Source organism: Petaurus breviceps, unplaced genomic scaffold (genome assembly GCF_028583685.1).
Source record: "Petaurus breviceps papuanus isolate PSGF00001 unplaced genomic scaffold, PetGlider_PUasm1.0 551, whole genome shotgun sequence".
Taxonomy (NCBI): domain Eukaryota; kingdom Metazoa; phylum Chordata; class Mammalia; order Diprotodontia; family Petauridae; genus Petaurus; species Petaurus breviceps.
Genome location: NW_027186372.1, coordinates 12,464,827 through 12,478,065, shown reverse-complemented (window position 1 = coordinate 12,478,065; position 13,239 = coordinate 12,464,827). Strand labels below are relative to the sequence as shown.

At 43.0% G+C, this 13,239-nt stretch overlaps 1 protein-coding gene across 1 annotated transcript in view; it reads right to left on the bottom strand.

The window, feature by feature from the left end:
* Positions 1 to 13,239, bottom strand: part of SLIT3 (slit guidance ligand 3) — an 818,102-nt gene that overhangs the window by 73,278 nt on the left and 731,585 nt on the right. The window contains exons 22-24 of the mRNA XM_069102723.1: positions 3,075 to 3,143; positions 1,306 to 1,377; positions 433 to 504 (exon numbers count right to left, since the gene is read on the bottom strand). Of these exons, the coding sequence (XP_068958824.1) occupies positions 433 to 504; positions 1,306 to 1,377; positions 3,075 to 3,143 (213 nt within the window). The remainder of the gene's footprint in view (positions 1 to 432; positions 505 to 1,305; positions 1,378 to 3,074; positions 3,144 to 13,239) is intronic.

The window sequence follows — 13,239 nt, the reverse complement described above, 5'->3', positions numbered from 1 at the left end:
CTGGGTCAGTCACTTATCTCTGTTTCATCATCTATAAAATGGGAATAAAAATGGCAGCTATCTCTCAGCATTCTTTTGAGGATCGATGAGATAATACTTGTAAAGTGCCTTGCAAATCTTAAAAGTACTACATAAATTATAGCTATTATTCTTATGGTAGTGGTTGATATTAGGAGCTGGAATGACCACTAGTGACACTTCCCCCTCCCCACTTTTTCCTACTACTAAGCTGTGTTTTGAAACAAGTTTCTTTCCTTTAGGCTAGTCTAGACTAGCCTAGAATCACCTCTTTCTGAAAATAGCCAATTTATATAGGGAGAATACTGAGCTACCAGAGTGAGGAATGAAATAAGATTCTTCCATGGCTAGTGGTCACACAGTCAGACGGAATGAATTGCTGACCCTCCCCTTAGCCTGCTAGGGTTTACTCACAACACCCGAAGAGACCGGAGGCCGTTGAAGGCATGGACTGGGATGCACCTCAGCTGGTTGTAGCTCAAGATGCTAAGGAAGAAAAAGACATGATTGTAACAGTCAGTTGGTTCATTTTACCTACAGGTAAGTCAAGGACTTTGTAGATTAGTCATCACCAAGGTTGCCTAACAGGTCAGTTCCCTCCTTGTCACCGAGTAAACCTCTGGGACTACTTGCCTCTGCCTTCAAGTGGTGTGTACTCAAAGCACACAAAACTAACTGAAATAAAAGTGGCTTGAACAAAGTGTAATCAGGCAGGAAAATTCACTACAAGCAGGGGGGGAAACCTCTTCAAATAAACAGGAGGAATTACAAAAATCAATAGAAATATTTACTGAATTTCTCTGATGCTTGTTACATGACCAAGTTCACCTCCATTGAAATGGCAGAGGGTCCACTACTATTCTTGAGATACCAGGAGAAAAGAGAGGAAGGGCGGCAGATGTTGGGTAGCTCCCCAAGGACACAGACATACCCATGGCTGGGGAGCCGCATAGTTGTGTTTTGTTCTAAATCACTGGGAGGCAATATCCACAGAGATCACAGATCCAGCCAAGTACCTGAGTACTACTTGTTTTCCTGGGTAGAATATAAGCTTCTTGAGGGCAGGGGGTATTTTTTTTTAATGTTTGCAGCCCTAGCACCTAGCCCTCAGCCTGACAAAGTGCTTAATAAATATTTGCTGAGTTGAATGATACTGAATAAATGCCTAAACTCTCTGGTCCTTAGCCTACTATACATTGTATGTGGGGCTGGGTAGGGAGAGGGGAGGGAAATAAAGGAAAAGAGGGGCCACAGGCTCGGTAACAAAGGTTAGCTTGTGCTACTTACAGCGTGGAGAGCTGAGTCATGTTGCTGAAGGTATAGTTGGCCAGGACGCCGATGCTGTTATTGCTTAAGTCTCTAGAGAAGGAACACAACAGAAGAGTCACAGCCACCCTGGTTCTGGGGACCAGTCACTTCTGATGGCCACTGTGGCCATCACTGCAGCCAAAGGCCACTTCCCTGTGTTCTCACATAGGCTGTTTCCTGACGTTGATCCTGCATACTACGCCAGGACCTTACGGTTGCCCCCAATCTCAGTTCATCAGATTCCCTTTAAAAGAGAGCGAGGCTGTGGGTTTGGGAGGGAGTCCTGGTTCTTCTGTAAAGGATACTCAGAGACAAACTACAAGCCTGATCAAGCAACCAGACCCTTCCTGCTCCCCTCCCAAGCTGCTTTGTATGGAACTACTACGGATGTACTGGTATTTATTCCCATTTTATTTATTTGTTTTATATATGTGTGTGTATATATATATATAATATGTATACACACAAATATGGTAAGTATATATATATATACACATATACATACAAATATGATAGGTATATGTGTATATATATGTGTGTATATGTAATATAAACAATATATATTTAAATATATATGCCCTCAAGGAAGATGCATTCTAATGGTGGAGACAACAAGAATATACGTATTTTGTTGTTGCTGTTTGGAAGTTTCAGTCGTGTCCAACTCTTTGTGACCCCATTTGGGGTTTTCTTGGCAAAGACACTGGAGGGGTTTGCCGTTTCCTTCTCCAGCTCATTTTACAGATGAGGAAACGAAGGCAAACAGGGTTAAATGACTTGCCCAAGGTCACACAGCTGGTGTCTTGAGGCCAGATTTGAACTCAGGAAGATGAGTCTTCCTGACTGAAGGCCTGGCGCTCTGTCCACTGTGTCACCTAGCTGCTATATGCATGTGTCATTTACACATGCAACATAGATACATATGTATACACACACATCCAAACTTGATGTCTCCCCCGTTAGAATGTGAGCCCCTTGGAAGTAGGGGTTATTTAATTCTTCATCTGAATGTCCCCAGTGCCTAGTACAGTTCCTGACACACAGGGGCTCAACAAATGACTGATTGATTCTTGTTGAATGGTTGATTCTTTCCAGGTCTCACTTCCCAGTCACTCACTTCTCCACAGGTCATTTCATGGGGGTGGGGGTGGGGGATGGCCTCTCATTTGCCCCCTACTAAGGGCCCTGGCCAAGGAGTACCTTCCTTCCACCTCAAGCTGACCAACTTGAACAGGCCCTATTTTTGTTGGGTCCATTGGAGGTTAAAGAGGCTCCAAGAATATTTAGTAGTGACTACCAGAACAAGTCTATGGATTTTCCTTCCACCCCCCCCAGCTACCCCACGACAAGCCAGCTCTGTCTGACTCAGTACAGGGCAACCCAGATCTTCACTCAGAGTTTTGCATTATCTGCGGAGAAGCATTGCAGGGCTGGTTATTTAACAAGGGAGGAAACTCGGTTCAAGACAGAGTCTCATGTATCTCTTCCAGCTCATTTTAGACTATTTGCTTGGAATTAAGGAAGGGGAAGAGGGGCAGCAGTACACATACTACCAAGTGTTAAGGTATTTGAAATCCACCAAGTTCTGCTGGTGTGTAACTGCCCCCTGGTCTCTCATAGTGAGACAGGGGCAAAACTCTGTGGCTGTCTCCATCACTCTAAGCATGGGGTCCACTCAGCTAACCTCCCAGTGCCAGGGGCAAAAATAAGTATCTCATGTAGTTTCAGCCCAGCCCCAGGATCCTTACATCAATGTCAGGTGTCTGAGGGCGGACAGCTCTTTGGGTACAGCTGTTAAATGGTTTCCTTCCAGGTACCTGGAAAAAAAAAAGACAGAATGAAGGGAAACAAATCACACACACACACACACACACACACACACACACACACTCACACACTTCAGGCAAAGATTCCTAAGAGATGAGTTTCTGTTCCCCATGCATTATGGATGAAAATAAGGCAAGGAGGCAAGATTTATGGGAAGAAGGGGGAAAAAAGACTTCTACTTTTTGAGCCCAAGGTTGTTTCTTTTCACAGGGGAACATACAAGTTCCATTTTTTCAGGGCCCCTACTTCAAGCAATGCTAACCCCAGGCTGCCCAGGATTAGCTTTCAAAGCTCGGCTGTGAAAGTTGGAAAGAATTGCTATCTTTCCTTCCAGGGACAACCATTTAGTATTCAAGGGCATACAGTACACATTTGGAAGGAAAAAAGTAAGATTTTTAAAATGTCCCTCTTAACAGTTAGCTGAAATTACTGTACATTCTAAATCTGGCACATGGTTGCTGTAGCAAGACTGTGTGGCAAAGAAGACTAGATTTAGACTCAGGAAGATCTGGGTTCAAGTCTTGCCTCTGACACATACTAACCACGTGACTCCATGTCACTCAAAGTTATTGTTCAAACGAGAGAAGAACTGCAGATCTGTGCTAATAGAGGGAAGCAGTTCCCTGCAACGAGGAAATCACAATTCTACCCCTGCTTTGCAAGCTATCCCTTACCCGCCCTACCTCCTAAAATAGATTGCAGGGAGGCAGTCAAGGACAGATATGGGCACAAACGCCCATTTCCCCAGGGTAAGAATGGGACCATCAGATCAGAGCTTTAGAGCTGGAAGCAACTTTTGGGGCAATCTGTTTCAACCCCCTGGTTTTGCAGGTGAGGACACAGAGGCCCACGGAGTTACTCATCTAAGACACAATTCAAATTCCTGGCAGAAGCAGAATTTGAACCTGGGTTCTTCACCTCCAAAGCCAGGCTTCTTGTCACAGTACCATGCTGGTGAACAAAGCAAGCAGTCATATTAAAGGAAAACCAGTTATGAAGACAGGTAAAGAAAGACTAGGCTTCTTGAGCCTGGGAAGGCAAAGACCCAGGGAAGAAGGTACAAATGGAATCTAGAAAATCATAAATGTCATAGATAATGACAATAATGGCATTTGGAGATTTGTAAAACTCTTTTACATATATTATTACATATATCATCTTATTTGATCTTCACAACAATCCTGTGAGATAGGTGCTATTAGGATCCCTATTTTACAGATGGGGAAACTGAGGCAGAGGTTAAGTGATTTCCCAGTATCATACAGATGGTAAGTATCTGAGGTTAGATCTGAACTCAGGTCTTCCTGACGCCAGGCCCAGTGCTTTTTCTCTTGCCCCACCTAACTGTATAGAAGCTAACACCTGAGCTGAGACTTGAAAGAGATTTATTTTCCTGTTATTGAGTTATGCCTCTCTTTATCATGTACCTTGTGACTCTTGCTGCCAACAGGCTTGCTGCCTGTGTCTTATTTTTCTTTATCCTTCTTCCCCAACCCCTACTCCCCAACCCATAGTAGATTTTGTAAGTTGAAGGTACTCAAGGAGTGCTTGTTGAATTAATTGTTGAATGTTGCAAGAATATTGTTTTCTACCTTTTTCTTTGCTAATATACAGTACCTGGAGCAGCTGGGTGACACAGAGGACAGAGCCTAAGCCTGGAGTCATGGAGACTCGAGTTCAAATTGAGCCTCAGACACTTACTAGCTGTGTGACCCTGGGCAAGTCACTTCACCCTGTTTACTTCAGTTTCCTCAGCTGTAAAATGAGCTGGAGAAGGAAATGGCAAACCACTCCAGGATCTTTGCCAAGAAAACCCCAAATAGGGTCACAAAGAGTTGGATATGACTGAAAATGACTCAGCAACAACATATAGTACATGTCTAATTCCTTTCCAGGCTGTACTTTGGACTTTCTCTACCATCTTGAAGCTTCACCATGACCTGACTGTTCATCCTGTAGCCTCACTCCATACCTGGAACGCACACATTGGAAGGGTCTGCATCCCTATGGCCTCTCCCTCTGATTGGATGGCTCCTCTAAGAACCTTCATTTAACGAGGGCACCCAGGCCAATCACCTCTTATTCCTCTCCAGGCAGAACACCAGATGACTTCTACCATCTCCCTTTGCTCTTGTCTCCCTTTGTCTCTCCTCCCGACTAAACCCCTGTTTTGCCCTTCTCCATTAGAATAGCCTTTTCAAGGCTACTCATATTTCTATTTCCAGTGTTTAGCACAATGTTTTACAAATAATAAATACCTAATAAATGCTAGTTGACTGGCTGACTATTTGTAATGGTAATGGAAATTTGAAGATTTTCCCTGCCCCTTAATAAGCCTAAGGGAATTTGAAGACCTCTTAGTTGAAGATTTTCCCTGCCTCTTAATAGGCTGAATGTAATCACATTTGGTGGGAGGAGTTTGCTGAAGGGTGGAACAGAGCCCACAGGAAGCTGGGAGTCAGAGCAGTTAGGCGGTGGGAGAGAGAGGACTCACCCAGGGATACAGCTAGGCTTGTGACTGTTTGCTCCCTGCTGTGACAGCTAGGTTTGTGAGTGTTTGTTTGTGGGAAGGCTAAAGGATGGTGTGTCTTCCTGCTGTGCTATGGTGTATTAATTTCTTTGCTACTATGATGGATTTGACTTTCTGGTGTTGGGATTTGGTTTTCTGGTGTCTGAATAAATGTTTTGCTTCTGGAGAGTCTGTTATATTTTGTGATTGAGACCTATGCTGGCATATTTACAGTCGCCATCATCACTGAAAATATTACATTGGCACTATACTATTTTAGCTCCTAATTAAATGATGGTTTAAAAATAAACTTTTCTATGTATAAAAAAAAGGACTGGAATGATACATGGTCAATGGTACACATATTGAGTTGTTTCTTGGAATACAGAATGACTTAAACATTTTCACAGTCTATGTTGGTCTGGGTGCCTTGGTTTTTGGTGGTTTGGAGAGAACAGAGCTGAAAGCTGTGGGAGTGGGGCTGGTCTGGGGAGTAAAACTGAAGGACTTTGCTACTGAATTTTTCCAGTTAGGTGGATAAAAGCTTTATGTGGGAAATGGGGTTTTAAGAGTTCTGCATATGGTGACTTGGAGGAAGGAGGGTACTTATGTGAAAGGTATCATGTGAAGGAAGGCTTAGAGGCATCAGTGGAATAAATGAGCTAGGTGGGTGGTAAGGAGAAGCTGAGGGTGCACTTCACCCAGGTAGACTAATTAGCCCCAAGAGAAATACTACTAAGAAGTCTGGATTCAGATAGAAAGTGACTGAACACACCCTCAGACTCAGCCACAAGCACATGTATACTTTTTTCCCTCTATCCATTCTCTTCCTCAATTTTTCCTTTACTCAATTCAGGGCAGAAAACATTTACTAAGAACCTAATATCTGTAAAAAATCACATTGGGAACTTTATTAAAATAAGAGTGAAACCACCCTCAGTTTTGAGGAAATTACAGTCTACTAGGGGACACAGCATGCAAACAGATACAAGATAATTCAAAGAAGGAAGGAAGGAAGAAGGAAAGAGAGACAAAGAGAGAGAGACAGACAGAGAGACAGAGGCAGAGAGAGAGAGAGAGAGGAAACTCAAAGTAATTCCTGAGGATCAGCAAAGCCTTTATGTAGGAAGAGGTGACCTTTGAGCTGAGTTTTGAAGGAAGGTAGGGATTCTAAGAAGCAGAGGTGATCACAGAATATAAGCCATATGTTGGACACAGCTTGTGCAAAGGTATGGAGGCAAGAGAATGAATATCCATCCAGTTCAGGTAAAACCTGGTGGGCCAGAGTGATTGGATGATAGCATGAATGAAGGGGAATAATAGCAGTAATACAAAATAAGTTTGGAAAGGTAGGCTGGAATCAGATGATGGGGGGTTCTAAATGCATGGCTGAGGAATTTCTCCTGGAGGCAATGAGGAGCCACCGACGATTTCTGAGCAGGAGAGCGACATGCTGGAACTTGTGTTTTAGTAATATTAATTTGGAAGATTAGAAACAGGGAGAACAATTATGAGACATGTTGTATAGTTAGAGTCAACAGAACTTGGAAAACAGATATATGAGGTGAGAGAGAAGGAAGAATCAAGTATGACTCCAAAATATTCTTCTCCTGTTCCTTTCTCTTTTCATTATTCACAAACTATTACTGCTTGGGGGGAATGTCTTGAAATGGCCACAACAGGTTTACATGTAAATTAAGTGGTCAATTCATAACTATAGGATGCTGTGTGATACACAGACATTTGGAACAGATTAGCTGGACCCTTCTGTCTTTTTTTTTTTTTGCTTTTTTTTGGGGGAAGGCAATTGGGGTTAAGTGACTTGCCCAAGGTCACATGGCTAGCTTTTGTGTTAAGTGTCTGAGGCCGCATTTGAACTCAGATCCTCCTGGTTCCAGGGCAGGTGCTCTATTCACTGCACTGCCTAGCTGCCCCTTAGTTGTACTTCATTGCAAGGAACAGTTCCACTTCTTTCATTTCACATCTGTCTGAGTTTCCTCACCAGTAAAATGGGGATAATAACAGCATCTGCTCCAAGGTTAATGTGAGGATCAAAACATAATAATTAGAGTGCTTCGCATATCCTTAATAAATGCTTGTTTCCCTACTTCTTCCTTCTGGACACAGGGAGGGGTCATTAAGAGGTAACAACAATGTTGAAAAAATGGGAACAATAAACTATTTACTTAATTAAAAAAAATGGATTGTAGGCACGTCAAAAGAACACTTGGCATGTTCCTTTTCATCTCAGAAATGTTCAATCAGGGCAGGATCCTAGAGTCCAGGGAAGCCTAGACTTCTGATTATGCTTAACCACAGCAAGAGTTATGACCACAAATGGAAATCCCTTCGATAAATTTGTGGTTAGATGCTGGTAACAACTGATATTAGTATAGCACCCTTAGGTATGCAAAGAACTTTACATTTATTACCTCATTTGATCATCCCAACAACCCTGAGAAGCAGGTATTGAAGGTACTATCATTATTATTATCATATAGATAGAGAACTGACTTGGAAGCCAGTAGGACTGAAATAAGGTCCTATGTGCTACGTACTTGCTGTGTGACACTGTGCAGGGCCTTGAGCTCTCGGTTCTCTAAGTAACACTCTAAAAGTATGAGGTGCAAAAAAGATGCCAATTTACATTAACAGGATGAGTTTCCTCCCCCTGGGAGTTCTCTTAACCAATGAAATCACAGGTTCACTACAAAGAGCTCAGCAAAGTGAGTCTAGAAGAAATGAGTTCACTCGCCTATGGTCACAGAGTAAATATCATAAATATCCAAGGCAGGATATAAATCGAGCTCTTCCTGACCCCATCCTGCTTCTCTGGACATAGGAATCTTCTCTGTGTCTGGAGTTTGGTTGTCATTGCTGATGGTACAGTCTTGGGTCACACAATTTTTGAATTTTAGGGCACTTGATGGTTCTGAAGCTGGACAGGACCTTGGAGGTCACTTCGTCCAACCCCTCTATTCTACAGACGAGGAAACTGAGTTCTAGGAAACTTAAGTGACTCGCCCAAGGGTGACCTAAGTGAGCTGGAGAAAGAAATGGCAAGCCACTTCAGTATCTCTGTCAAGAAAACCCCAAATGGGGTCATGAAGAGTTGGACATAACTGGAAAAAAATGACTTAACAGCAACAACAGATATGATGATATCTATCACCCAGGTGACCTAAGTGGAATTTGGACCTAGGTCTTCTGACTGCAGAATCAGGGCTCTCTGTTTCCATACTACAATCCCTCCATTCCCATATCCTACCCTAAACATTGCAAATGACTCCTTATGACCATTGGGGGAACCAAGTAAAGAACCTCATGACTTGTCTGTGTTGTTGCTGTACAACTAGCATGAAATGGAGAGATGGGGAAGAAGTGAAGAGCAATCACCCTGCCTTCCTTTTCCTTTCCTTTTTATTCCATCTCACAAAGAAATCACGGAAACCATTCCATTCTGAAGGTCACGTGGTATTCCTTTCAGTGATTTGATGTTTGATCTTCTGTTAAAGTGACTGGGTCAACCTGTGCCCCCCTGAATAAACAGAGCCTTTTTTGCCTGGAACAGCCTCCCCTCTCTGTCCCCTGTAAACCCCCCCCACCCATCTCCACCTAGCCAAGCTCTGCCCATCTGATGTCAGAAATCATAGCTGATAAACTGTGAGAGTTGGAAGAAGCCTTGGAAATAGCTCATTTATCTAATTCAGCTAGCTAATAGCCAAGACAGGGCCCAAACACAGGTCTCCACCTCCTAATCCAATACTCTTTCCATAATGTCAAGTGTCATCATCATCAAGCCCAGTTTGAACCCACCCACAGTGATCTCATCCTGCTTTGAATGCACAGAATTGAGAGGTGTTAGAATTGGAAAGAATCACAGGAATCATCGGGTCCAATTCTCTCATTTTACAGATGAGAATGAGGCATGGAGAAACAGAATAATGACTTGTCCAAGGTTAGCTAATGTTATCTAGTTAATGGAAGAAGTGGAACTTCGAACCAGGGCTACTAACTGTTAAGTCCAATAATCTTTCCCCTATAGCATTTAATGTGGATACCTTTTATTTGACCTATCTACTTAGCATCTTTTGGTCAATACAATGTCAGCTCCTTGAGGGCAGCGGCCATTTTGTTTTTGTCTTTGTATCCCCAGAACCTAGCATAGTGTCTGGTTCACAGTAGGAGCTTTATCAATGCCTGTTGAATGAACAAATGACATTCCTCACATCTATCTATCATCTATCTATCTATCTATCTATCTATCTATCTATCTATCTATCTATCTATCTATCTGTCTGTCTGTCTGTCTGTCTGTCTGTCTGTCTGTCTAATAACCTAATCTCTCTCTGTCTCTCTTTCTCATCTATCGATCAATTATCTATCTAATAACCTAATATATATATATCTTCTCTCTCTGTCCTCGTCTGTCTCTGTCTCCCTCTCTCTCTGTGTCTCCCTCTGTCTCTCTCTTTTCTCTCTCTCTCTCTGTCTCTCCTCCCTCCCTCTCTCCTAACTTTACAGCTAGATTATAATCTAATTTCACACACAGCACCATCCAATTAGTTTACTTTTTAACTTTGCCTCTCTGTGTTCTGGATATCTGCAAAAGTATCTGAGACTCAACTGTATGGGGTAATGACCTGAGGAGGACTTGATATCATCATATCTGTTGTTGCTGTTAAGTCATTTTTTTCCAGTTATGTCCAACTCTTCATGACCTCATTTGGGGTTTTCTTGACAGAGATACTGAAGTGGCTTGCCATTTCTTTCTCCAGCTCATTTTAGAGATGAGAAAACTGAGGCAAACAGGGTGAAGTGACTTGTCCAGAGTCACACAGCTAAGTAAATGTCTGAGGCCATATTTGAATTAAGGAAGATGAGTCTTCCTGACTGGTACTCTATCCACTCCACCATGTAGCTGTCCATTATCAATATAATATCAATCACTAATGTCCTGGAAAATAGGAATAAACATCAGAGAGGCATTCTGCCCTTGGCACTATGACAGTAAATGATCAGGTCTTGGTGTCCATAGCTGGTTATCTTCGTGTGTCCAGACCATGGTACCCTAGAAACCTTTCTCTACAAGTGCTTATTTTCAATTTACTGACGGTGCTTAGAGACGTCCCGGGCAGGGATGGATGTGACCTGTATTGCTGAAAGAAGGAAGCTGCCCCCACGAGGATCACCCATCCATCAAGCAGTGTCACTGACAGAATTTTTAACAGACAGAAAAGGGAATCATCTGGGCTGGCGACTGCTCCATATTGTTTAACGCCTCTTTTCTTTGCCTGCAATATTGATTTCCTTGTTCTCACTTTCAACTGTCTCATTCCTTACACTGGGGATCGCTGATTGTAGAAAAACAAGAAGAAACAGAAAAGCAAGGCTAGCCCCAGGGAATGTCATCCATGCTTTCGAGAGGCAGCACAGACAATATTGCTCCCATTTTTTTCAGATGGCAAAATGAGGCCCATAGAGACTGTACAATTCGATCTGAGTGCTTCTGGATACTAGATATCTAGTACTCTTGTCTACATGGATCCTGGTCCTGGTTTAGATCAGGTGGTGCTGAATGAAAAAAAAACAAAGCTAAGACTGAAAAAAAACTTTTTTTGGATCCCTGGGAAATGGCCTTGGAAGAATAACTTAAAAGAAGAATAATTGAGAGATTTTACTTCTCAAACATAGACACTGGTCTGTAGAAAAGAAGAAAACCACAAGGGAACATGGGATACTAAAGCTACCTCTTGCCAGAAGTTGGCTTTTGGAATTCTATTAAGATGCCCTACACTCTGGCTCTGCTTGGCCTTCTGTCCTGCCAAAGCATTTCTAAGAGATCAGATTTAAATCAGCTCTAATTTAAGTGCTGTTTTAGCTCTAGCCAAAAGCTCACATCTTCCATTGCAGGAAAATTTGAAAAATCCCTCCAGGAGAGGATTTCTCCTTCTCCATCTCCCACATCCCACAGCCTGTGGGGCTGATTACCAAGTCTCTCCAGATCCAGGGGCCATCTCCATAGAAGCTTTTAGGTCAGTGGCTTCTCTCCTTTATGTTACAAAAAGGACAATTCACCCTGCTGTGTGCTGATGGAGAGGGCACGGCCAGGGTTGCCTTCCATAAAAGGATCCACATTTCCATCAGAGACTTAAGTGTCAGTGGCTACAGCAGAAGGACACTAGGAAATGGTCCACACAATCTGCGATGAAGTCAATCTGGAGTACTTCAGCGAGGTCCCTGAACTATTATTCTCCCCAGCCCCTGACCATAACTTCATTGACATTGCTGGGAAAGGGCAAGTACGTGTGCTGGGGGGAGGACTTGGCGGGTGGGAAAAGCGACACAAAGCTTCTCTGGGGGCATTGCTGCCAGTTTCGTTCTCTTTCCTCCGTCTGCACATTCTCTGACACCTACGAACATTCCTTCTTGGCCCTGGATGCTCAGGAAACAGCGCAGCAGCTTGTCTGCTGAGGCCTGTGTCCTTGTTTTCATAAAAGCAGATGAATAAGGAGAGGGGTGTCTTCAGAGACTGCTCTCCCCTGTCTCCAACCTCGATCACTATGGACCTGATCTTGTTTTGTTGGAGAAATGGTTGTCAGATGTTTCTGCAACAGATGACGGAGGCTCAGGATGGGATGGGGGTACTGAGCGGAAGGGATGCAGGCCCAGACAGGGACAACAACCCTAGCAATGAGCTTGCTAGCACAAAGGAGCCGTGAGTGGGGAAAGCTAACGTTAGGGCATTTTAGTGGACTGCTACCTCAGTATAAGCTAAGAACGTGACAGGACAGCCAAAAAAGTTAATTCAGTCTTAGATTATACTTACTGACATAGAGTTATAAGTGACATTGGGCAAATGGGGGTGGGAAGAACACAATTCCTTTCAACAGGAGTCCTCTCCTAGAACAGAGGCAGCACAACTCCTAAACCATCTTCCCCTCTGCTCTCCTCCCATGCTAGGATAACATCTCCATGGAGTTTTCCTCCTGGCACTCACCTTACTTGCCTACAACCTCAGAAAGCTGAGGGCTGGCTAGAATTTCTGGGGGACAGGCTGCCCCAGTTCTTGCAAGGTATGACTGCACCCATAGTTGGACTTGGCCCCCATCCTCAATCCTTGGTCTACTTTGTATATGTTGTTTATATTTTTGTATACATCTTTCCTCGTTAGAAGAGAAGCTCCTTGAGGGCAGGGACCATTTTTTTCTTTTTACTTTTTCTTTGTAACCCCAATATTTCGCACAGTATATGGCATAAAGTAAACACTTAATAATCCTTGTTGGTGATATTTACAATTCTAGACATTTTATGCCCAGAATGAAGAAGGTCATAGTGCTACTGTAGCTTCTCTGGCTTCCATCAAGATTCAATTCAAATGCTACCTTCTTCAAAGGTCTTTCCTGGTGTCCCTTTGCTACTAAGTAACTTCCCTTTCCTCTGAAATTATCTTCAATTTACACCACATACAGACACATATCTACCTACCTACCTACCTACCTACCCACCCATCCATCCATCCATCCATCTATCTATCTATCTATCTATCTATCTATCTATCTATCTATCTATCTATC